The following is a 27226-nucleotide window of genomic DNA, read 5'->3' on the forward strand; positions in this document are numbered from 1 at the left end:
ATTTACATTAATATTTAACATAAAATACATAGAGACAAACAAGGTTATTTTTGTAACTATCTCATGAGACTTGACCTCTGTAAAAATCGATGTAAAACGCTTTGATATTTCTAAGCAACATCAAGTTTTACAAAGTACCACCCCTTCATGAAAAATTTTTAAGCCATGAATAATTTTTGCATACAGTGCTTCTGTGTCGTGGGTCATATATTCTCTGGGTTGGACAGTACTCAGGTTTGTCATCTAATTTTGAGCTGGGACTGCCATCAGCCTGATCTGTGGGCTCTTCTTTTGGGTGTGACTGATGCTGTGATTCATGTTTGTCACTATCCCTTGAGCGTCTAATTCCCTTCTGACCTCTTGCTCTCTTTCTATTTCTCCTGTTACCTATGTGGTGATCTCCACTATCATTTATTTCTAAAGTGTTTATTTGTATTCCATTCTAAGTATTTTTATCTGTGGCCTCTAATTCCTCTTTCTCATTTTCTGCCACCTTGACACTTAAGATATGTAAGGTCTCTCCCGCTTTTACCTGTTCAGTATCTCTAACAGTAGGGGAATCAGGCATAGAATTTTCCCTGTCTTTCTTATCAACAATTTTATTTTTCCTTGCCTCCCCCTTTCCTAACTGGAATGGTCATTCCCTGTGTTGTTCTCATCAACATTTTCACCAGCTCGATGCCTTTGACTACCTCTCTGCCAGGCAACCTGGTTAAATCCCAAAATGGAAATTTCCCTTTTAGAGAAATCACATGAGAACTTATGTTTCTCTAAAAAGTATGTTCCGAGAACTACCTTTGCCATGGTTTCAGAGGATTCCCAAAGAATTAACAACTGGTGAAAAGTTTAACTTAAAATCCGGCAACCACATTTTCACCTTCACTTTCTCCAAGGCATAAACAGAGGAGTTTGTTATTCCCTTCTACATGACAGGTGTTCTTAGTTTAGTGATACCGTCGTATACTCGGGAATCCAACTTTCTGAACAGAGATCCGGTTATCACTGAAACTTGGGAACCAGTGTCTAGCAAAACTCTGCACTTTAGCCCTCTTATTTTTCCCCTTATTAATGTCATGGAATTTTCATGCTGATTTCTAATGTTTCTTGGCCACTTCTTAGTCCTCCATGTGGGATGATGGTGAGTCATTACCACAACAGATTTCCATTACATCCTTCTATTTGAGTCTCTTCTACTTCTATAGCAAATTTTGGCAATGTCCTCAAATTTATTGCATTTATAGCACTGAGGTACTTTCCTCTTGTTTTCCCTTTCAGTACACTCTTGTTCAGAGCCCAGCTGCTCCTTGGAGGTTTTTGCTTTGAACTCCCCTAACTGGTTTAGAATGGAGTCAAGTTTATCTAACAAGGGCTGCTGTAATCTTTCTACCTCTTTTTTTGATATAAGAGTATATTTCTTCCATGTTAATAGACTTTGCAACACTCAATCTGTTGTGGTGTATGTTATTTACTTCTGTGGCCTTATTTCCCCTTTTTTTTCCTTTTAATTTGTCTTTACTTTTTTCTTTAGAATTCCCTAGATTTTTCTCTTTCTTAACCTCTCTCTTTTGATCTGACACTTCAGTAATGTTGCATATCTGGCTGGCACTGGATTCAGGATGAAGATTGCCTAGCCTTTCTTCTTTTTTTTTTATGGCCTGATAGCATTCTTCTAAATTATTTATCTTCCTTTTGTATGCTGTCACTTTATATTCTTCTCTCACTCCTAATCTGAATTGGTTGAAGACAGCCCAATCAAAGTGATTCTTTTCATCACTGGACACCCTCAGGCTATTAGCTAAGATAAGCAACCTATTGTAATAGTCAGTGATAGATTCTTTTTTCTCTTGTTTACATTTTTGCAGCCTCCACAGGTTCGGACCCACGCTTTTAATCTTGGAAAACTGAGATATCAGGGTATCCTTGAATTTGTTGTATTTCAAAGTGTCTCTCAAGACACTTTGGAATACAATAAATTTGTATTCCAAATTTACTTGGCCCTGCCAATCAGTTCATTCCTTAATATTATTAGAAGCTGGAAGTCCGATCAGTTTCCGACATTCCTTGGCTCCTCTACAAACTTGAAGACGGACAACACATCATAGTGGTCCTCTCCAGAGAATTGAGAGATTATGAGGCAAGGATTTACTATTCTAAAGAATTCTACATCCTCCATTGTGTTAGTACTAGTGGCTCCCGAGTTACTACTGTTCACATTCATGGTTCTTAAAAAAATTTCTTACACTATATATATATATATATATATATATGGGAATTCATTTTTACTCGGTTGGAATATTATGTGAGAACTTTAATGACTGAAATCGAGTTTCGGTTTCAGTCATTAAAGTTCTCCCATATATATATTTATGAAGAATTGAATGACTAAAACTGAGATTTAAGTAACAAGATTTTAATATAAAAACACTACTAGTTTCGGCCTGTAACAGCCTTCATCAGGTGACATTATAAAAGAAAGAAAAAAGAAAAAACACTAAACACTGAAGGTTAGAAGACTATGAACAACATAGAGAGTCTCTATACATAATTAGCATGAAAACATAGTTGTATTTAAAGCTGTTCTTTCATTTGTTGCATTGTTGGGAGAGTGCGTGCTTGCAGCATCACGTGAATGCCAGTACATGATTACAGCTGAATGACTATCTGGGAGGTTGTAGCTCAAGTTATTATTTAGATGAACAGGATTGAAGATGATTTCTCTAGATTCCACGATTTTTCTCTCTAGTTCATCACTGCAACGGAAGATGTTAGTAGATTTTTTCCCAGCAGACTTTGTGACTTTGGTTTTCATCATTAGGATTAGGAAAAGGATATAACTTGATAATGCACTGGCTCACTGTCTCATGTAAGTAATGTCCCTCATGTGTTCTTCCATACGCAATTCGACAGATTTGTCTGTCTGCCCAAAATAAGGAATATCACAGTCACACAATATTTTATATACACCAGGGTATTTGAATTGATGATGACAAGGTTTTGGGTGGCTTATTAAGAAACAGATCTTTGGAAGTGGAGTGAACAAGGTTCTGATATTGTATTTTCTTAGAACTTTTGCTAATTTATCTGAAACTGTACTTATGTAAGGAATAGACATCACTCAGAAGAAACAAATAGATTGAAAGGCAATATATCTATTCCTTACATAAGTACAGTTACCTCTCCTGCTTCAGTAACTGGACCTCACCTCTGTTCTCTCTCTACTCTCCTCTGTTGGCAACTGGACCTTGCTTATCCTCTCGGCAACTGGACATCGACTCTCTCCTTTTGGCAACTAGACCTCTCCTCTCCTGTCTTGGCAACAGAACTGACCTGAACTCTCCTCTGTCAGCAACTACATCTCGCCTCTCCTCTCTCGACAACAGGACCTGGACTCTCCACTCGATGTTCAGCTCAGTCCCCTTTTATTTTTGCCTTCTCAGGACCTTGCAACAAAGGTTGTAAACCCCGAAGAAATTGGCAGTTCTCCTTGATCTTTTTGTTAAGGCTGACCCATTCTTTTTTCTCCTCCGTGCACTCTATTTTTCTTTGTCTTGTCAGGAAGCAGAAACTTCTCTGAGACTAGTGGATCTCTTTGATACTAACTTTGAAGGTGTTCATGCGGAGAGCCCTCAAACAATTTTTTCAAACACTTAATCGTAAACAACTTTCTTTTGCTCTTATACATAGTTATTTTACAAAGTTCCGATGGCAAAGCATTGCCTTTGTTTTTGACATTCTAGAAATTTTAAATAAAACAGTAAATACAATCAATTCCCATAGGCTTATTTACATTAATATTTAACATAAAATACATAGAGACAAACAACGTTATTTATGTGACTTGACATCTGTAAAAATTGATCTAAAGCACTTTGGTATTTCTAAGCTACATTGAGTTTTACAAAATTATATTCTTGGTTTCATCCTTTATCCAAGTATAAGCAAACAAAGTTTTGTTCGTTGTTTTGTTAGTGTTGTACGGTGACTCGTTATTAAGAGGTGTGATAGATGAGAGTTTAACTAAATCGTACTTACTGGGTGTAAAATTTAAGGATGTAAGTGAGAGTATTAGAGCGCAAAAACAGAAGGTGAAAGAATTGATAGTTGTGGCGGGTACGAATGAATTAAAAGGAGATAAATTTTTTATGAGAGAGGACTTGAAAGTATTGTTAAAGGTAGCAAAAGAAAAGAGTGACAGAGTTAGGATGGTGAGTCTGTTGCCGCAGTATGACAGAGAGGAGTTTAGAAGAAGAGCCATAATCTCAAATCACTCTATGCGCAGGTTATGCAGACTGTGTGGTGTGGAATTTGTGGATGTGCGGAATGAGTTTGATGAGCAAAAGGATTTATACAAGATGGATGGCCTGCATTTGAATGGATTTCGTGTGCAGAGACTGGAAAAAGTGTTGCTGAATGAAGTGAAAATGGATGTGCAGAACCAGGGAAACTAGAACTACCAAGGGGGGGGGGGGGAATGGATATGCAGACATCAGTGAGAAAGTTGACTGTAAGAATGTATATAATGTACCCTAGCCAGTGCTAAAAACAGGTAATCAGAATGGAATAGTTAGAATAACTCATCAAGATAGGGGTGGGACAAAGGGACCTCTGCATTTCATGTATACTAATGCCAGGAGTATTAGGAACAAGGAAGAATTTTTGGCCTTGGTTGGCTCTTCCTGGCCACAGGTTATTGGCATTATTGAAAGATGGCTGACGGAAGAGGATATAGTTAGTGGGATAGAATGTGTAGGTTATAGTGTGTTTAGGAGGGACAGAGGGAATAAAATGGGGGGGGGGGGGAAGGAGTGTTATTTATGATAGCTGATGAATTGCAACCAAGGAGAATTGAAGATGTATTGCAGGATAGTGAAATGAGCTCATTTGAGGCTATTTGGTGTAAGATTGTGACTAGCAAAACAAAATACAGTTGGGTGCTGCTATAGATCAGGTGATGGAGTAGATCAGGAGTGGGGAACCCCTCACCTGTGGGTGAAATTTCGCCCGCGAGTCTATTTCAATTCGCCCCTTTGCTGATGTACTTGTATGTACATCAGCACACTACATACACCATATATAAGAATTAAAATTTTCCAGTCACCCCCGGAAGTTTTTAAATTAGCAATTTTCACCCTTGATACTAAAAAGGTTCCCCTCCCCTGGAATATATGGTGGAGATAGTATGCATAAACAAAATGATGAAATGAGTGGAAGGAGGGTAATTATTAAGGGGGATTTCAACTATGGTAACATCGATTGGAAGGAGGAGAGGACACATGTGAGGAAGGAACTGGATTTTATTCAATTATTAAGGGATAACTATCTGAAACAGCATGTAACGGAATATACTAGGGGTTTGAGAGTGCTTGACCTGGTAATAGCATCTGAGAATTTGACTGTAAGGAATATGATCATGTTGCCACCTATTGGTGAGAGTGATCATATGGTCTTGACCTGGGAGGTGGCTAAAGGTGTGGAATTTTTGATTAAGACAGGGTATATGTGGAATTACCATGCTGGCAAGTATGAAAAGCTTAGGAGATTGCTTGGTTCAGTTCCATGGCATGTAAAACTGCAAGGGCTGGATGTCGATAGAGCATGGGAAGTGGTCAAGGAGCATTTACAGGAGGTTATGGATTGTATACCTAGGGTCCGAATAGTAAAACAAGTAGGGGGTTAAATGGATGAATAACACCATTAAGCTTGAGCTGCAAAAAAAGAAACAACTGTGGAGGGAATTTAAAGAGAAAGGTGACCTGCATGCACACAAATGGTATAAAGCGCAGGCCAGAAGGGTAACGAGTGTGGTAAGAAAAGCAAAAGTGGATTATGAAAGGAAACTAGCTATGCAAGCTAAAGAGAATCCCAAACAGTTCTTTTAATATGCTGCAAGCAAAAAAAAAACTGTACACAGCAGAATGATTTTAAGGAATGCCGATGGTAAGGAGGTGCCTGAATCAGTCGATACAGTGGAATTACTGAGTGAGCACTTTGCAAGAGTATATCATCCAGGTGGTGACACTGAAAGAATGAAGGAACGATTAGTTTATACGGGAATTGTGATGAATGAAGCGGAGGTGAATAGTCTGTTACAGTACCTTAATGTGAATACATCTGTGGGATTGGATGGTATACCGGCACGGTCTTACATGAAGTGGCTAAAGAATTATCAGTGCCCTTGACCATGTTTAATATGAGTCTCGGATCTGGTTTAGTCCCAAAGGCGTAGAAAGAGGGGAAAATAGTTCCACTGCATAAAGGAGGACCCAAGACTACTGTTGCAAATTACCGACTGATCAGCATATCAGGAATCATTGTCAATGTCTTGGAGAAAGTAGTCAAGGGAAAAATACAGGAATGGATTGATGAAAATGAGATACTGTATGGGGGACAGCATGGCTTTGCGAAGGGTTGATCATGCCTCAGTAACTTGCTCAAGTTTTATGACACAGTGACGACTGAACTGGATAAGGGTAATGGGTTTACAGTGATACTGCTGGACCTGGCTAAGCCCTTTGACAGGATACCACATGGAATTCTAATCCATAGACTGCAACATATGGGAATGGATATAGGGTTGGTGAGATGGAGAGATATCAGAGAGTAGTTTATTCAGGAGCAGAATCCAAAAGACAGCCTGTGATTAGTAGTGTGCCACAGGATTCTATTCTTGGACCACTGCTGTTTAATTTGTTCATTAACGATATAGGGAAGGATCTAAGAGGAACAGTTTATTTGTTCGCTGATGATGCAAAGTTGGGTAGGGCAATAGTGAGTGCAGAAGATGTCAAAATCTTGCATGATGATTTGGATAGATTGGAGTTCTGGGCTAAGGAGAATGGATGTCAATTTAATGTGACAAAATGTAAGGTTATGCATTTTGGGGTGAAAAGATTAGCAGCATTGGTTGAACTGTACTCCAGGAGATTGATGAGGCCAGGGACTTGGGAGTGTTGGTGGATAGGGAAATGAAGTTTAGGGGACACATTGTAAAAGTGGCTAAATCTGCTCATCAAATCACTTGGTTACTGAAAAATATGTTAACAAGCAGAGACAAACAAGTTATTGTTCCTCTATATCAAGCCCTGATAAGACCTCATCTCGACTACTGTACCCAGATTTGGTCACCTAAGTTTCTTCTTGGAGAGGAGGTGGAGAGGATCCAGAGGCGAGGTACCAAGATGATAGCAGGTCTATGGAATGAACCTTATGAGAACAGGTTGAAGATTTGTGGGTTGCAGAAATTGGTTGATAGGCAGAAAAGGAGCAATATGATTGAGACATTCAAATTGCTGAAGGGTTTCTATATGATTGATTCAGAGGATATTTTTGAGATCAGGACTGGTGGTGGGTGAACTAGGGGGGATATCAATGGAAGCTGGGCAAGAGTGTGGTTAGCTGCCATAATAAGCTGCCAGAGTCTGTTGTGGGTGCAGTGAATGAGTTCAAGGCAAGGTATGATAAATACTGTGAGAATGTCGAAGAGTTGTGTGGATATGATATTTAAGGCCTCCCGCGATGAGACTAAGAACTCCTGGAGTCTCCCGTAATAATAGTAATAATGTTTGCATGTGAAGTCACTTCACAGCTGGGTTACTTGCATATTGAGGCTAATGATTTCACATCAGTTGCATTATTATTCTATAATGAAATACACATATCCTTACAGACATGTATAATGCTTTGCATTAATGGAAGGGTAAACTATCCATTCCAATTTCATTGTATAAGTGAAAGGAAGTCTCCAAAACCACAGTTTAGAACTATCTCCCATATCACTCTATACTGAGCAAGTGCCAGCAACCCAAAGGATCATTTTCCTCTGCAGTTGTCCCACTCAGTGCCAGGACACCCTTGCCATGCACAGGAACCCTCCGTGGTGGCTCACTCCACCACCAAGGAGAGCCATAAAGTCAACAGTGATTCCTGCCACTGAGGAGCCACTCATATCGCTACACAGTGACCACTTTGCTGTTTTAAGTGGAGGATTATCTCCAAAAACTCATCAGATCCTCCAGGCCACCCAATAATGAGTGAACAGAAGGGCCTTTTAACTCAGCGTTGTTTCACTCGATGACAGACTCACCCCATCACTGAGAAGAACCTCTCAGCATTGACTGTACTAATGGCAGGCTCACCCCACCACCAAGCAGAGCCGCTCATATTCCAGGGAAAAGCATCTACTGACAAGTCCCCTCACTGGCCATGCCAGAAAACATCTTCCCCAGAGACTCAAAATGCTGTCTAATGAAATCTAAGCTCCCCCCTCACTGGGAACTGGATTTGGAAGAAACCTGAGAGAGAGCAAAGCTCATATCCCTCCCTGGGAGAGCAACCACTTCTGCACAAAAGCACATCAGTGGGAGCCAGATCCAGAAGTGATGCCAAAGTTGAAGTAATGCAGAAGTCATGTTTCCATATACAAGTAGCTAAAAGGTGTCACACCTTATTACTAAAATAATCTGGATTAGAGAGAGTTGTTTAAAGTTTTTCACTTTGTTATGCTATAAATTAAAGATGCCAAGAAATTGTATTCTCAGTTTCATCCTTTATCCAGGTGTAAGCAAACAAAATTTGCATATGAAGTTCGCTTCATGACTGGGTTGATATGAAGTCATTAGCCTCTATATACAAATAACCCTCTCCATCCAATAACTTAATCCACGGTATTGTTCCAATTGCCTCCTAAGTTTGTCATAATCTCCTGCTTTATAGTTCTATATATAACCCTTTCTCACAAAAGTGTTGGCCACCACCTAAGTGATAACTTAATGCTCACTTTCACCAACTGGAGGAAGATGTGACACTTCATTTACAATAATATCTTCTGATGATATAATCAAATCCAAGTCCCTCAATTGATGTGTAGCCTCTGTTACATACTGCTTAAGATAGTTGTCTCTCAAAAACTCAAGAAATTCATTCTCTTTCATTCCAGATTCTCTCTTCGTTCTAGTCTATATTGCTATAATTGAAATCACTCATAATGATCACCTTTATCTTATTAGCTAGATCAGTTTGCCTAGGCGTTTCCTTCTCACTGCCTTCCACATTACTATGTCAATAGCAACACCTTAACTGAACATTTCATCCTATCCACTTCCACTTCACAAAATACTGCTTCAAACTACTGTTACTATTTCATCCTCATTAAATCATGACTCACTTATTTACCAACAATTTTGGTCAAATGAACTCTATCAATGCTACAGTTTCGGTCCCCTTGTTTTGAATACTTCTAGCATTTGTAAACATACACATTAGCTCATTTCTATTTCTCTAACAAATCCCATTCATCCTGTTTCACAGATATGACTCCTTCACACTTCCCCCTGTCCTCCATTCCTCTCTCTTTCTATCATCACTGGTGTCCATGTGTTGGAGAGGAAGACCAACCGGTCTTAGACCAACAGGTAGATCACCAACCATCCACTTAGAAGAACACAAATCATACATCTGCAACCACGACTATAGTCAGTCTGACCTGGCAGACTATGTTTTGGATACAACCCACAGGATCTCCTGGATGAAAACCACCATTCTCCACCACAGTAAATTCAAAAAAAAAAGACTGTTTTTAGAATCTGCAGAAGAACTTGGAAATCAACGGAATCTAAATAAATATGGTTGCATTAAACTTCCAAAAATTTACCTAGATAGGACTTTAGCACGTGTTTAGTGTTGGATTTGAGTGCATTATTACATTTGTTTTGTAATCCCTGAAGATGTCTAAGTGGCTGTGACAAAATATTGAAAGCATTAAAATCAGTTTTAATTCTTTCTGAGTGCAGCATACATTCCATTAAGCCGCCAACATAACATCACTGGTGTCATATGCCTCCCCAGACCTATATTTCACCCCCCACATCCTTGAGTTTCTTAATCCTTTCTTACACACCCAGTCGACTCCTAAAAACATCTTCTGCACTTCTGACGTAGTGTCTGCTTCGTACATTTTCCTGTTCACCCTGTGTTCATTCTCTCTCATTCTTTTCACTTGTGCCACTCATCTCTCCATTCACAAACTCGCCTATCTTACTCTCTTGCTTCTTCAGGTCTTACATTGACGTTATTCATTATTTTCTCTTGCAGCTATAGTTTTTCCAACTGACTCACACCAAATCCATTTAATTATAGCCTATCTCTTTTATACAGCTCTATCTGTCCCTCAACTGATTCCACACTTTCACAAATGGAACTCCTATCTCCTCACACAACTCTACTAGCATACCATAGCAAACCATTCATAATCTTCTCTTGCCTTCTCAATTCATCATTATTATACCTGGGCAACATGACTAGCTTACCTACCACACTGCTATCTTTCACTCTCCTTAACAGTCTTCTGAAATACATCCTTTCATTCTCCTTTCCAGTCAAATGTTTTTGACTAATTTTTCTCTTATTCCATATAAATTTATTCAGCTAACATTTATTACCCCGCATACCAGCTTTGCTTATTCTGTTGTCTATTTCCAGATTTAACTAACTTGTCATCTTCACTAAAAACTATGCTTAAAATAGCTGAAATATTTTACTTGTTCTATAGACACTCCATTCAGAAAGCAACTGAGTTTTCTATGCTCCTGTCTGTTTTCATAGTTGTCTTTTTATTACTGATTTTCATGCCAAATTTGGTTTATTCAATTTGGTTACAGAATCCTAGAAACTTTCTATATATATATTTATATATATAAATATAACAATGTTATGTCCAAATTGGATAAAGGGAATGGATACACTATGATAATGTTGGATTTTTCTAAGACATTTGATAGGATACCACATGAAAGGCTGTTGCATAAACTGGAGAATATCGATTGGAATATAAACACTAGACTTCAATCAGGGAATGGTTGACAGACAGATATCAAAAAAGTGGTGTACAGTGGGTGTGAATCTGCCTGATTTAAGAAGACCAACGGTGTACCTCAGGGTTCAGTCCTTGGGTCATTATTGTTCAATCTGTATATTAATAACATCAAGCAGGGTCTAACATCAGATGTGCAATTGTTTGCCAATGATGCAAACATAGGCAGGGCAATCTGGGATGCCATTGACATTCAGCACTTACAAAATGATTTAAATAAGTTGGAAATTTGGGCAAATGAAAATGGCTGTCAGTTTAATGTTAGTGCTTTGCGTGATTAAAATTCCAGTGATATATTATATTAGTGGGTTTATGCTACAAGAAACTGAAGAAGCAAGGGATCTTGGTGTATTGGTGGATAAGATTTTAAAGTTCAAAGGTCACATTCCAAAAGTTGCAAATACAACATATCCACAAGGAGATGTGTTTTGCATTATGGGAGATACTAAGGCAAGTGATGAGAACTTATACCACCTTTTCCATGAGTTGCCCCAGTCCTGAAGATATTTCAGGTGCAAACTTTGTTTGCTTACACTTGGAGAAAGGATTAAACTAAATATATAATTTATAGTCTAACCAAGTGAATAAACTTCCAACATCTTCTAAGAACTCAGAGGATAATTGCGATGTTAAAGCGAACCTTGACATGTAAGAATAAGGAAGTCATTTTGCCTCTTTGTACGTCCTTGATAAGACCACGCATGGATTATTGTGCACAGATTTGGTCTCCCTTGTTCCAATTGAATAAAGAAGCTGTGAAAAGGGTGCAAAGAAGAGTTACAAAGATTATATCCAGATTATTGAATTTAGAGTATGTGGATTACAGACTCTGGTTAAGGGGAGAAAGTGGGATGATATGATAGAGGTCTATAAATTTTTTAATGGGATAGGATAGCATGTGATGAAATTTTTCATTATATACAAAGTGGGGAGTGGACATCCATGGAAGTTAAGTTTGTTTACAGTTAAGAAAGGGATAAGAGCCTGGTTTTTTTTCTCACAGAGCAGTAAGTGGAATAGTTTGCCTTTAGAGATAGTGAGTGAATTTAAGGAAAGGTATGACAGCTAGTTTGGATGATTTCTGGGCACCCTTGATGGGTCCTTGACTCTCTGGAGGCTTTAGATAATAATTCTAATAATAATGTACATGACTAGTTACTATATATAAAAACTATAGGTAAGCACTTGATCAAGTAGTCACAATCTCACTGTTATAAAATCACAGTTTTATTATTATTAATGAAAAAGGGGGGGAAAGTAGCTGTTTTTCTCTTTTTAGTGCTTTTCAAGTGAGAAAGAGTGAGAGAGTGTATGAGGATTTTGCTTTCAAAAATGAGTTTTTCATCTGGCTGAAATTGTCAGAAGAATTAATTTATGGCTTCTATTTGAATGCCAGGTTACTCAAACAAAATGTAATCATTTCTTAATAAGCTTTTTTCTTTCTTTTATTTATTTATTTATTTTTACTGCTAAAATTTTAAAAGAAATACATAAATTCTAAGTTGGAAGGACTTGGTCTCAAAACCAAACTGTTAATGCAGTATATGATTTTAGTTAATACATACTTATTTGTACTTTTATTTTATGATTATTAATTGAAATGTAGAGTGTTTCCCTCTATGCAGCTGAAACTTGGACATTGAAGAAAGAAGAAATTAAGATTTTGGAAAGCTTTGAGATGTGGATTTGGAGAAGGATGGAAAAAATCAAATGCGCAGATAAAATAACTAATAAAGAGGTCTTAAAAAGAGTAGAAGAAGAAAGAAGTCTGTTAAGGAGAATAAAAAGAAGCAAGGGGAAACTGGATCGAACATATTCTGAGAGGGAATGGAATCATCAGAGATGCCGTCAAAGGAAAAATAGACAAAAAAAGACCCAGAGAAAGAGTAAGGAAAACAGTGCTAGATGACATGCTGAATAGAGGCAGGTACACAACCTTGAAAGAGAAGGCTCAGAACAGAGGAGAGTGGAAGGAAAGTTTCTGCTACTAAAAGAAGAACCTGCTCAATTGCAGAATACTCAAGAAGAATTGAAATGGAAGCAACAAAAAATTTATGAGAACACCTGATTCTAAGAACATCTGATCCCAATAAAGCATGATATCTCAGATGTCACTGGGATACATTTGGCATCTTAGTTTCCATTTTCCATCTGAACAACTGTTCAAACAGTTTTTGGATTAATGTGATTGCACATCACATAGTCACATCGTTTCTGCAGTGAACAGACTTTCAGTTTTTTAATGAAAGTTACAGAATAGTAAGCCTTCTTCAACAAAACACTTGAAACACTTTTACTGAAATGCATTTTGGAGTATCAAAAATTATCTTGGTGAAATTACCTTATTTATTTATTTTTTGTTTGAATCTCAAGAAAATCAACTATAGAACTTCCATTTCAGACAATAACATATTGTTTTAAGGTTAGAGACTGTGAGTTGGCAGCAGTTGTCTGCCATACTCTATTCATCAAATGCTGCTTAAAACTAGTATTAGTTGTGGGCCAGCTATCTGGGTAAGGATGGAGATTGACTTGCACTAGAGCTGCAGAAAGTTAGATAAGGCTAAAAGGGCCTTGCCTACTCCCTTTTAGAATAAAATGCATTCTTCTTCTTCTTCTGCAGCTTCTCCCACTTAAGTGGGGTCACTGTTTGTTATGAGTCTCCTCCACACCTTCCTGTCTTGGGCTGTCACCACATCCAAGTTCTTCATCTTCAAGTCCTCTTCTACCAGCTCCCTCCATCTCTTCTTTGGCCGCCCACGCTTCTGCCTTCCTTGCACATCCATCTGCATGACCCTTCTTCCCACATATTCGTCCTCCCTCCTCATCACATGACCAAACCATCTCAACCTTGCCTCCTGTATTTTCGCTCCTAAGTTCGTAACTTTCACTGTTCCCCTGACATAGTCATTTCTCAGATGATCCTTTCTGGTCACGCCGCACATCCACCTAAGCATTCTCATCTCTGCTACTTCCATCCTGCTAATGTTATTTTTCCTCAGGGCCACAGTTTCTATAGCATATGTCATAGCTGGCCTCACTACTGTCCTATAAATTTTGCCTTTCAGATTGATCGGCACCCTCTTATCACATAACACTCCAGCCATCTCCCTCCAGTTCCTCCAACCTGCTTGTATCCTGCATCCCACTTCCTTCTCACCTCCTCCATCTTCTTCCACTGTCGAACCTAAGTATCTAAAGTCTCTCACCTTCCTGATGACATTTCCTTCCAGCTCCAGGTCTGTCTCCTGCCCACTGCGCAACACATATACTCTGTCTTACTTCTGCTCAGTCTCATACCTCTCTCTTCCAGTACTTTTCTCCATCTTTACAGTTTAGTTTCTGCTTCTTCTCTTGAATCTACACACAGCAAGATGTCATCTGCATACAACATTGTCCAAGGTGCATCTTCTCTCACCTCCTCTGTTATCACCTCCATCACAATATTAAACAGAAACGGACTTAATGCTGACCCTTGATGCAAGCCAACTGTTACTTGAAAACTTTCTGTCTGTCCCAAACAGGTCCGAACACTTGTCTTCACATTTCTGTACATTTCCTGCACCAACCTGACATATTTCTCCGGCACCTTCTTCTCCCTCAGACACCTCCAGACTTCTTGCCTTGTCACTCTATCGTATGCTTTCTCCAGATCAATAAATAGCAGATGTAGCTCCCTTTGTTTCTCTCGATATTTTTCCATCATCTGTCGTAACCCAAAGATAGCATCTGTTGATGATCTACCAGGCATGAAGCCAAATTGTTCCTTTGCAATCTCCACCTCCTCCCTCAATCTACCATCAAGAACCCTTTCTAGGATCTTCATTGTGTGGGACATCAACTTTATTCCTCTGTAATTTTTACAGTCTTGTGCATCTCCTTTACCCTTGTAGATGGGAACAAGAGTACTCTCCCTCCATTCCTCGGGTATATTTTCCTGTTGGCAAACTTTCATGAACAGGTCCCACAGCAGGTCAATTCCCTCTTCCTCCAGTGCCTTCCATGCCTCCACTGGAATTCTGTCGCGGCCCACCGCTTTTCCATTCCTCATCCTCTTCATGGCCTCCGTCACTTCCATTCTACTGATGTTCTGCACCATCCCCTCAGAAGGCTGCCCATCTCCTCTGTGAGTCCTTGCATTTTCCTCATTCAGAAGTCCCTCAAAGTATATTTTCCATCTGTTTCTTATGTCCACATCCCTCCATAATACTCTTCCTTCAGCATCTTTGATCTGCCTCACATGTAAGATGTCCTTAGCTGCTTTATTTCTACATTTCGCTAGTTGGTAAATTTTTCTCTGTCCTTCCTTTGTTTCTAATTGATCATACAGATCTTGATATGCCATGGCCTTCGCCTGTGCTACAACTCTCTTGGCTTCTTGCTTTCTCTCTTTGTACACCTCTCTGTCCTCTTCCACTCTTGACTCATCCCACTTCTGCTTTGCCTTCCTCTTAGCTGTCACTGCCACTTGTACATCATTATTCCACCACCAACCCTCCTTCTGCTCTCTAATCTTTCCAGATGTCTCACCAAGCACCTCAATTGCACAGCTCAGGATTACTTTTGAATTATGTTTCCACCAATCTTGTACAATTTCCAGTCCATCCGAAATCCTCTCTAACACTCTCTCCCTAAAACGATTCCTCACACTCTCTTCTTTTAAGCGAAACCACTTAATTGTCTTCATAAAATGCATTAACAGATTTATTTATATTGATTTTATTGAATCTAAAGAATAAACAAATGGTGCATAGGGCTAAACTTTGCAAATTATGCTGATGTTCTGTTTTGACCAAAAAAATGCTTGTGTGTGTTTGTGTGTAGTAGAGATTAATTTTAGATTAGTGTTTCATGGTGATGAGGGTATGTTAGAAATGGTTCCAGAGAAGATTCTCAAAGGTAGTCAGTGATCTTTGGAATGTTAAGCCTTGTAAATAGGAGGAGTGGGAGGATATGATTGAAACATATAAGTTAATCAGGGGATGTTATCAGGTTGACATGGAAGAGATTTTTCATAGAATGGGAGGGGGGGGGGAATAGAACAAGGGGCCATCTCTGAAAACTATAAGGAGGATGTGAGCAGAGGCTTGAGGAGAAGGTTCTTTCATGGAGAGTGGTTGGTGAGCAGAATGTGCATTGTCTGAGTGTGTTGTGAATGTAGACACATTGAATCAGTTTGAAGCATGGTTGAATGAGGTTTGTGTGCGATAGCATGTACCTTCCATAATGAGTCTCTGACTCCATGGAAATCAGATGTTAATAATAATAATAATAATAATAATAAACAGAAAATTTGTAATCTTAATGTGAAAGCCATAAATGTATTCTGTATAAGCCTATATTTGTCAGAGAAACTGTTCTCTAAAAATTCTGGTGTTTTCAGGCACATATGGTTTCCTGTGTTCAGAAAGGTCCGGGATTTCCTTCTAGAGAGGAGAATAGGGATAGTTTGGACCAAGAAAGTCAATGTGAGTACTCCACCACTGAAGAAACAATGGTAAGTGCACACTGCCCTATTGTCTTATAACTGCACTGCACTGCAATGCAGTCTCTGTGATCATTTCAAATTTGGATTTTTAAGATATTTAAATTTATTGAATTCAAATTAATTAAGATGTTTTTATTACCAATTATATTTTGTGTTTATATTTTAAAATGATATAAATGTACATTAAGCTAAAATACAATATAATTTCCTGATGCAATACCCTTGACTACTTTCAAAAATATTACTCTAAGATATTTTCATTGAAGGCATTATTTTCTTATCTGCTCCTGCTGTTTATTTCACAATACTTTAACACATTCTTTTCTATTTTCAGAAACTCTGGAAAGAAAACGAGCAACTGAAGGCAAAACTGGAAATGTTTGAAGACAGTCATGAATCAGTTGTAACTGAATTGAACAGAGAAAACATAGAGGTGGATCTGTATCTTAGTGATTATTTTATTTTTCTGCTTATTACTAACCTAAATTTTAGAATATGTGAATATACCAAGTATATTCACAATCATTTTATGGTAACATATTATGTGGGTAATATTTATTTGGTTTCCTTCCCTATAGGAATGCCAGCATAGCTGTGGTTATGTAATATTACATCAAGGTAGTTAATATCAGGTGCACTATGTCTGTAAGCAAATTGTATTCTTTTGTTAGTTTTCTGTTTATAGAGGAAGAGTCCTTTAGGTGTCTTCTTCAGTGACATATATAGATTGGTTGCCTTCCTTGGATAATTGGAGACAGTATTCATTGTTTGGGCGATTTTTAAACAAAAGAAGTTCATATCAATAATGTCCAAATTCTAACTGGTATGAAGATGGCAATTGTAGGTGGGGGGATGATACCATGTTAAATGTTAGAATCAAAAGTTACAGGATGTTTAATTTGATCTAAAACTTATTCTTTAAGAAACAGACATTTATTTTAAGAAAAATATAGCTCTTGAACATTTGCTCAGCATTTTTGTCTTACGTTCTGCTCAACACCAATTATTTTGATGATTAACATTGTGTTCAGATATAATACCATATAATCCATTTTCCTGCAGATATGGGTGCATTATCAGAACTTTTAGGTAATACCAAAGTTGCTATTAGCATTAATCTTTGACCCACCCAGGATCCTGAAGGCACTATAAGTTTACAACCTTTCCTAGATAAGAATGTTATAAAAATGTTCTATGCAAAAAACATCTGTTTGTCTGTTCCACTGTCAGTGATATTAACATTTGTAGTTTTGGATGTTTAATATTGGGGATAAACAACTAAGGCTTTAAGCATTATCTGTCAGATGCATGTATTTTTTCTGACTGGCTTGTCTCTTTTGCAAGATAGAGCCCTGTGTTTCTCAGAATAAAATCTATCACCTCTATTAGACTAGCTCACATTTAGCCAAAAATTTCTTAAAAATGTTCGTCTTCACTTAAATAGGGAAACCTTTTTAGTCAAAGGTTTAAAAAGCCTGGTTGATAAAGACTTCTTCTATAAAGGGATTGAATTTATTATTTTATTTTAATATTTGACTGACAAGAAAGCTCACAAGACCTATAGCATATCAGTGTCATGTATGGCAAGTAGATAAGAGGAAGGAATATATTCACTTTTTTTTTTTTTTTTTTTTTTTTTTGAACAGCTGAAGTATTCTTTGATTCTTTGAGGAAGACTGAGTTGGTGAGGCTGTTCTAAAGAACAGAAGCAGGTGGAATAACAAACAGAGGAGGCAGAGAAATTGGTTTGACAAGTTGCAAACTGGACAGTAAATGGGTATTGGGTGTTATACAAAAGTATTATTATTATGTGATTAAGTTTTAAAAGAGGTAAACCGTGAGTAGACATAACTATACATAATAAATAACGGAAAAACTCACATAGAAATATTATTTAATACTATAATTTTCGCCTGTGTGTCACAGGCATCTTCAGTACAATTGAGCACAAAATTAAACACTGACAATTCCAAAAAGCGCCACCTAAGTAGCTGGTGTAAGATAACTAAAAAGGTCAATCACTTTCCTAAAAAAAAAAAAAAAAAAAAAAAAAAAAAAAATTAATACAATAAAAAGTTAGGAAAGATTAGCTGATTTGTAAAGTACTATCTCCCATAAAGGGGATAGACGTAAGCCGTCGGATCTGTTTAAGTTAGGAGAATGAAGTAGAGTTTCACATGCTTCTTTATAAAGGCGTTCCATGAGAAACTGACTTTTGTGAAGAACTCTTGTCTTTCTCCAATGAACTCTGTGTCTAGTGAAGATGGCATGTTCTGCAAGTCCAGACTTTTCAGGTTTAAAGTATTCAATATAAGATTGGTGTTCTTCTAGCCGAATGGAGACAGATCTTCCCATTTGTCCGAAATAACATAATCCACAAGAGCACGGAATCTGGTAGACACCTGGATGATTAAGATGTGGAAGCTTGTCCTTTGGAGAAGCGAGAAAGGTGGAGATTTTTCTAAACGGTCGAAAGGCAACAAAAATATTCAGTGGTTTTAAAATTTTTGCTATACGTTCACTGATGCCTTGTATATAAGGGATGGTAATGCGCGTTATTTCCTCTGGGTTTGAAGAGGGAGACATATTAAATCTACTCAAAGTTCTTTTAATGAAGCAATTCTTATAGCCATTAGATAGAAAGGAAGAAGTTATATATCGTATTTCTTTCTGTAAAAGATCGTCTGTAGAACAAAAGGAGTGGGCCCGATGAACCATTGTTTTAATAGTTCCTGCCTTTTGACTGGGATGGTGATGAGATTCCGCATGGATATAATGGCCTGTATGAGTCTTCTTTCTATAAACTGAGAAATGTAGGTTACCATCTGGTTGGCGAAGAATTAGAAAATCTAAAAAGCATAACTGCTTATTTGATTCTACTTCTAGGGTAAACTTGATCCTAGGATGAAATGCGTTTAACTTTTCGAGAAATTGTTGAAGTTCATCAGAAGAGCCATTCCATACAGCAAAAATGTCATCGACATATCTGAACCAATGAGTAGGTCTGGGAGAAATATTGTCAAAGATACGTTGTTCAAAATGTTCCATAAAGAAATTGGAGATAGCAGGAGACAGAGGATTACCCATTGCTGTTCCTTCAATTTGTTGATACAACTTATTTTTAAAAGAAAAAGAACCAGAATTTATTACAAAATCAAATAAGTTTACAATGTCTGAAGGAAATTCCTGTTGTAGTAATTCAATACTTTCCGAAAGAGGCACATTTGTAAATAAAGAAACAACATCTAAACTGATCATGATATCAGAAACGTCCAAATGAAGATCTGAAATTTTATTTTTGAAATCCAAAGTATTTTTTATATAAGTATCAGTTCTTCTAGTTGAAGAGGAGAGTAAATTAGATAAAAATTTTGAGATTTTGTAAGTGGGGCAACCTATACAATCTACGACTGGTCTTAACGGAATGCCTGGTTTATGAAATTTTGGAAGACCATACAATCTAGGTGGACGACCGAAGAAGGTTTTAAGTTTTTTCTTTTGATCTTCATTCCATGTAGATACATTATCTATAAGAGAATTAAGTCTCTTCCATTGACTCCGGGTAGGATCCGATGTAAGAGGCCTATAAGTTGAATAGTCGCGAAGTAAAAGAGACATTTTTCTCTCATATTCCTTCCTATCTTGAATCACTACAGCCTTCCCCTTGTCAGCTTTCGTAATTATTAAATTATTGTTATTCTTCAGTGATTTCAATGCTTTAAATTCAGAGTAAGAAAGATTAGGACGGAGGAGGCTTGGCATGAAAAAGAATTTGTGCACATTCAAAACGTAATCTATTGGCTGTTTTTTGGGATAAGGATCGAATACCCCTGTCTATGTTATGAAAAAAATCCATAATAGGCACCTTATTCGGCGTAACAGCGAAATCATATCCTTTTGATAAAACAAAACGTTCACAGTCTGTTAGTGGACTTCCGGAAACATTTATGACTACTTTATCTATATCAATAGTATTATTACTGGATCTAGGTAAGCTGACTAGTGATTCAAATTTACGTTTTAGCTTGTCACGAGAATCATTGAAAACCTTTAAGTAAGAACTCGAAGATATGCGCATTACAGTAGTAAAAGTTTCAACAGTTAAAATAGATTCCAGAGCAATTTTTATATCCATAATTTCTCTATTTAAGATGACAAGAGATTTTTTAGCTTCGTGTAGCTGAATATTTAAAAGAGACTTACTAGCTTTGAAGTAGATCCGATGAGCTTTTGGGGACCTAAAAACTTCTTTTATTTTACAACAGGTTGGAATAACCTGGGCCATCTTACATCGTTTAAGGAATATTAATCTGTTAATGCATTTGGCCTTCTTTACCAATACTTTACCGTATCTAGCAGATTGTCTGGAAATAGACTCTCCGTGAAGTCTAGCAATAAGTTTTAAAAGAGATAAACCATGAGTAGACATAACTATACATAATAAATAACTGAAAAACTCACGTAGAAATATTATTTAATAGTATAATTTTCACCTGTGTGTCACAGGCATCTTCAGTACAATTGAGCACAAAATTAAACACTAACTGACAATTCCTAAAAGCGCCACCTAAGTAGCTGGTGTAAGATAACTAAAAAGGTCAATAACTTTCCTAAAAAAAAAAAAAAAAAAAAAAAAAAAAATTAATACAATAAAAAGTTAGGAAAGATCTGCCTCCATTCGGCTAGAAGAACACCAATCTTATATCGAATACTTTAAACCTGAAAAGTCTAGACTTGCAGAACATGCCATCTTCACTAGACACAGAGTTCATTGGAGAAAGACAAGAGTTCTTCACAAAAGTCAGTTTCTCATGGAACGCCTTTATAAAGAAGCATGTGAAACTCTACTTCATTCTCCTAACTTAAACATATCCGACGGCTTACGTCTATCCCCTTTATGGGAGATAGTACTTTACAAATCAGCTAATCTTTCCTAACTTTTTATTGTATTAATTTTTTTTTTTTTTTTTTTTTTTTTTTTTAGGAAAGTTATTGGTCTTTTTAGTTATCTTACACCTGCTACTTAGGTGGCGCTTTTTGGAATTGTCAGTTAGTGTTTAATTTTGTGCTCAATTGTACTGAAGATGCCTGTGACACACAGGCGAAAATTATACTATTAAATAATATTTCTACGTGAGTTTTTCCGTTATTTATTATGTATAGTTATGTCTACTGACGGTTTACCTCTTTTAAAACTTATTGCTAGACTTCACGGAGAGTCTATTTCCAGACAATCTGCTGGATATGGTAAAGTATTGGTAAAGAAGGCCAAATGCATTAACAGATTAATATTCCTTAAACGATGTAAGATGGCCCAGGTTATTCCAACCTGTTGTAAAATAAAAGAAGTTTTTAGGTCCCCAAAAGCTCATCGGATCTACTTCAAAACTAGTAAGTCTCTTTTAAATATTCAGCTACACGAAGCTAAAAAATCTCTTGCCATCTTAAATAGAGAAATTATGGATATAAAAATTGCTCTGGAATCTATTTTAACTGTTGAAACTTTTACTACTGTAATGCGCATATCTTTGAGTTCTTACTTAAAGGTTTTCAATGATTCTCGTGACAAGCTAAAACGTAAATTTGAATCACTAGTCAGCTTACCTAGATCCAGTAATAATACTATTGATATAGATAAAGTAGTCATAAATGTTTCCGGACGTCCACTAACAGACTGTGAACGTTTTGTTTTATCAAAAGGATATGATTTCGCTGTTACGCCGAATAAGGTGCCTATTATGGATTTTTTTCATAACATAGATAGGGGTATTTGATCCTTATCCCAAAAAACAGCCAACAGATTACGTTTTAAATGTGCACAAATTCTTTTTCATGCCTAGCCTCCTCGTCCTAATCTTTCTTACTCTGAATTTAAAGCATTGAAATCACTGAATAATAACAATAATTTAATAATTACGAAAGCTGATAAGGGGAAGGCTGTAGTGATTCAAGATAGGAAGGAATATGAGAGAAAAATGTCTCTTTTACTTCGCGACTATTCAACTTATAGGCCTCTTACATCGGATCCTACCCGGAGTCAATGGAAGAGACTTAATTCTCTTATAGATAATGTATCTACATGGAATGAAGATCAAAAGAATAAACTTAAAACCCTCTTCGGTCGTCCACCTAGAGTGTATGGTCTTCCAAAAGTTCATAAACCAGGCGTTCCGTTAAGACCAGTCGTAGATTATATAGGTTGCCCCACTTACAAAATCTCAAAATTTTTATCTAATTTACTCTCCTCTTCAACTAGAAGAACTGATACTTATATAAAAAATACTTTGGATTTCAAAAATAAAATTTCAGATCTTCATTTGGATGTTTCTGATATCATGATCAGTTTAGATGTTGTTTCTTTATTTACAAATGTGCCTCTTTCGGAAAGTATTGAATTACTACAACAGGAATTTCCTTCAGACATTGTAAACTTATTTGATTTTGTAATAAATTCTGGTTCTTTTTCTTTTAAAAATAAGTTGTATCAACAAATTGAAGGAACAGCAATGGGTAATCCTCTCTCTCCTGCCATCTCCAATTTCTTTATGGAACATTTTGAACAACGTATCTTTGACAATATTTCTCCCAGACCTACTCATTGGTTCAGATATGTCGATGACATTTTTGCTGTATGGAATGGCTCTTCTGATGAACTTCAACAATTTCTCGAAAAGTTAAACGCATTTCATCCTAGGATCAAGTTTACCCTAGAAGTAGAATCAAATAAGCAGTTATGCTTTTTAGATTTTCTAATTCTTCGCCAACCAGATGGTAACCTACATTTCTCAGTTTATAGAAAGAAGACTCATACAGGCCATTATATCCATGCAGAATCTCATCACCATCCCAGTCAAAAGGCAGGAACTATTAAAACACTGGTTCGTCGGGCCCACTCCTTTTGTTCTACAGACGATCTTTTACAGAAAGAAATACGATATATAACTTCTTCCTTTCTATCTAATGGCTATAAGAATTGCTTCATTAAAAGAACTTTGAGTAGATTTAATATGTCTCCCTCTTCAAACACAGAGGAAATAACGCGCATTACCATCCCTTATATACAAGGCATCAGTGAACGTATAGCAAAAATTTTAAAACCACTGAATATTTTTGTTGCCTTTCGACCGTTTAGAAAAATCTCCACCTTTCTCGCTTCTCCAAAGGACAAGCTTCCACATCTTAATCATCCAGGTGTCTACCAGATTCTGTGCTCTTGTGGATTATGTTATTTCGGACAAACGGGAAGATCTGCCTCCATTCGGCTAGAAGAACACCAATCTTATATTGAATACTTTAAACCTGAAAAGTCTGGACTTGCAGAACATGCCATCTTCACTAGACACAGAGTTCATTGGAGAAAGACAAGAGTTCTTCACAAAAGTCAGTTTCTCATGGAACGCCTTTATAAAGAAGCATGTGAAACTCTACTTCATTCTCCTAACTTAAACAGATCCGACGGCTTACGTCTATCCCCTTTATGGGAGATAGTACTTTACAAATCAGCTAATCTTTCCTAACTTTTTATGTATTAATTTTTTTTTTTTTTAGGAAAGTTATTGACCTTTTTAGTTATCTTACACCAGCTACTTAGGTGGCGCTTTTTGGAATTGTCAGTTAGTGTTTAATTTTGTGCTCAATTGTACTGAAGATGCCTGTGACACACAGGCGAAAATTATACTATTAAATAATATTTCTACGCGAGTTTTTCCGTTATTTATTATGTATTATTATGTGATTGTATAATATATGTTTCATATGTTAGTGGAGCAAAATCTTCTAGGAATCAGAGAACTCTGAAGGTGGTCATAACAAAGAATTTGTGATTCAGGTATTAAACAAGGTGTTTTGAAACATACTGAAACCTTTGAGGTATTTGTTACTTACTTTAGTATTTATACATTAGTCATATGTTTAGGACTTCAAAACAAATACAGTGAGATCCCATGGAACACTAAGAGTACTACTGTATCTTCAGCAGAAATCAGGTTTGAAAGATAATTTGCCACTATGTAGGATTGTTGTTATTTAAGTAGCCATTCTTCTTCTTCAGCTTGCTGAACCTCTGAGTTCTTTGCTGCATATACCAACTTCTTTCATTCCAGTCCTCAACCCAGATATGTCTTTTTGGATATTATCCTCCTCTCATTGCAGCTGCAGTCTACTTCTAGATCACTTTCCATCAGGCTTGATCTTGAATGCTTGTTTAGCCAGTCTCTCCTCACCCATTCTTTCCACATGTCCAAGCCATCTCAATCTGTAAGCTGTGATTTCATTAGCTGGAAGTGGGGATCTATTGAGTTTATATAGTTCTTAATTATGTCTTCTTCTCCTGTTATGTTGTGTCTTACAGGTCCATAGATTTTTCTGAGGATTTTATTTTCAGAGAACTGCAACACTTTTTGCATCTTGTTCTGCTATGCTCCAAGTTTCTGCTCCATATAAAACAATAGGTCTAATGATTGTCCTGTATATTTCTATTTTAACTCTGCTTGATAAAATTTTGGAAGATAGTAAATGATGTAATGGATGATAAGATCTATTGAAGGCATGTTTTCTAGCTTTTATTTCTGTACTAAATTTATTACCTTGAGTAATCAATATTCAAGATATTTGAAGGAAACAGCACATAGTTAATAAAGTCCTTTTCTCTGAACCACCACAAAGAGAACAAGAAGATATTGAATATATAAAAACGATTGCAATTCCATTTGTAAGTGGCATCTCCAACAAGCTCGCCAATCTCCTCAAACAACACAAAATAAGAGTAACATTTAAACCAATAGAATCTATTCGTAAACTACTAAGATCTCCAAAAGAAAACCATCCTTTCTATAAATATGCTGGAGTTTATAATATTCCATGCTCATGTGGCTCTGGTTACATTGGACAGACTTCGAGAAGCCTCGAAATCAGGCAAAAGGAGCACATTGGCTATGTCAAAAACAACAGACAGGACATCTCTGGCCTATCGTCTCATTTCTCTACAACTAACCATGTCATCGAGTGGGACAAAAGCTGTTCCCCTTACATAGAGGAAGATTACCATTCAAGAATTTTCAAAGAAGCAGCCACAGTCGCCCATTCTATTGTCAACCTTATCAGAAATCAAGGCCTAATACTCCCAGAGATATAGAAAACCCTAATCAGAACCTTAAAAACGTTCGGAAGAAATGAACTTTAATACAAACTACAGAAAGTTCCTCAGCAACAGCTAGCTGATCTTGTACACGTGATACGTGTTTCACTCACGTTCGATACTACTTTATTTGTAATTATTCTTGTCAGTTTTGCAGTTACGCATAATTGTGACATTGTTTAAACCTATATGTAAGTGCCCTGAAGATGCCAACAGATAAGTGTGGCGAAATTAGTTGGTTCAGTTAATAAAATTGATCAACACTTGATCAGTAACCCAAATATTATTATTTATGACTGTTACTATTCTGCTTCTTTTTATTAAGTTGGAAAGTTGTTTTTTATCTTGTTATTTTTATAAGTCTTATGTTATTTCTTACTCACCTGAAGAAGTCGGAACACCGATGAAACTAGTCGTGATTTATTAAAGTTTTTTGTTATACTTTCTCGGGTTCTAGTCAGTTAAATTTTAATTTTATAAATGTATACATCCCGAATCAATCCTAATTAGAACAATATATATCTACCTTCTGACGAGGTTAATGTACATCATATCAAGGATTATGAAAAAAACTCTGGTAAAAATTGGACTTTTCATTAACAGGTTAGTTTTTCTGAAAAGATGCAAATTTCACTCTATCATCCCAAAGTTTTTAGAGTTCAAAGGATCGATTCGCACTAAACGTGCTCATAATATCTACCGCAAGGCTAAACTTGATTTATTAAATGAAAGAATAGCAGATACCAAGTCCACGTTAGCTTCTTTGTTCTGTAAAAGAGATTCTTTTGAAAATAACTTAATTTCATCTTTAGATAACAGGTCCTGGATTGATATTAAAAACATGAATCTCTCTGTGCTTCTAGATCGCAACACTCCAACAAATTAATTCTCATCAGAAAATTCAACCAACTTAAACAGGAGCAAACTCTCCAACCCCATATCAATTCACAAAATTTAAAAAATGTTGTGATTAACAAATCCTCACACACACTTTCTCCTGCAGAACTTAGTGTGCTCTCAATAGGTCTTAACTTCATTCCTTCTCCGACCTCCATTCCTAAAGAACTCTTTCTTAAAAAAGTTGAAAAGGTAGCTGCGCAGTTACCAAAACAAACTGCGAATCTACTTAGGATCGATGCCATCTTTACTATAAACAACAGTCGCCGTCCTACAGATAATCTATCTCCAACAGAAAGAAGAGCAATCCACCAGCTTCGTAACAACAATGACATTATTATCTTATCTGCTGATAAAGGGAATGCAACTGCAATCTTAGACAAATCTGACTATCGTTCAAAGATTAACAACTTATTAAGTTCTGATACCTATTCTTTAAAGTGCTCTCACAAGAGAACTTCATAAATACAAACAATCTTCTGAACTCTACTTCTGAACTTCCTAGACACACAAGACTATCCCTCTGCTCTCTCCATCCCCTCATTCCTCGTTTGTATGGCCTTCCTAAGATTCACAAGGCTGACACTCCTTTAAGACCTATTGTGGAATATACTGACTCACCTATGTACAATCTGTCTAAATATCTTACAGCTTCTTTAAAAAATCTAGTTGTTAATTCCTCCTCCTTCATCAAAAACTCTGAAGATTTCATCTCAAAAATAAAAAATTTAAATCCCATAGACTCTGACAGAATGGTGAGTTTTGACATCGTGTCTCTTTTTACAAATGTACCTACAGATGAAGTTCTGACTCTTCTTAAGGACAAGGTTTCTAAGAA

At 36.8% G+C, this 27226-nt stretch overlaps 1 protein-coding gene across 5 annotated transcripts in view; it reads left to right on the forward strand.

The window, feature by feature from the left end:
• Nucleotides 1–27226, forward strand: part of LOC150106115 (uncharacterized) — a 171668-nt gene that overhangs the window by 122463 nt on the left and 21979 nt on the right. For all 5 annotated transcript variants that reach the window (XM_090394488.1, XM_090394490.1, XM_090394491.1 and 2 more), the window contains 2 exons: nucleotides 16251–16364; nucleotides 16690–16788. In XM_090394488.1, coding sequence (XP_090250614.1) covers nucleotides 16251–16364; nucleotides 16690–16788 — 213 coding nt within the window. The remainder of the gene's footprint in view (nucleotides 1–16250; nucleotides 16365–16689; nucleotides 16789–27226) is intronic.

The sequence above is a fragment of the Typopeltis vanoorti genome, chromosome 6 (genome assembly GCF_054136105.1).
Source record: "Typopeltis vanoorti isolate ZY-2024b chromosome 6, IOZ_Tvanoo_1.0, whole genome shotgun sequence".
In the NCBI taxonomy this organism is placed as follows: domain Eukaryota; kingdom Metazoa; phylum Arthropoda; class Arachnida; order Uropygi; family Thelyphonidae; genus Typopeltis; species Typopeltis vanoorti.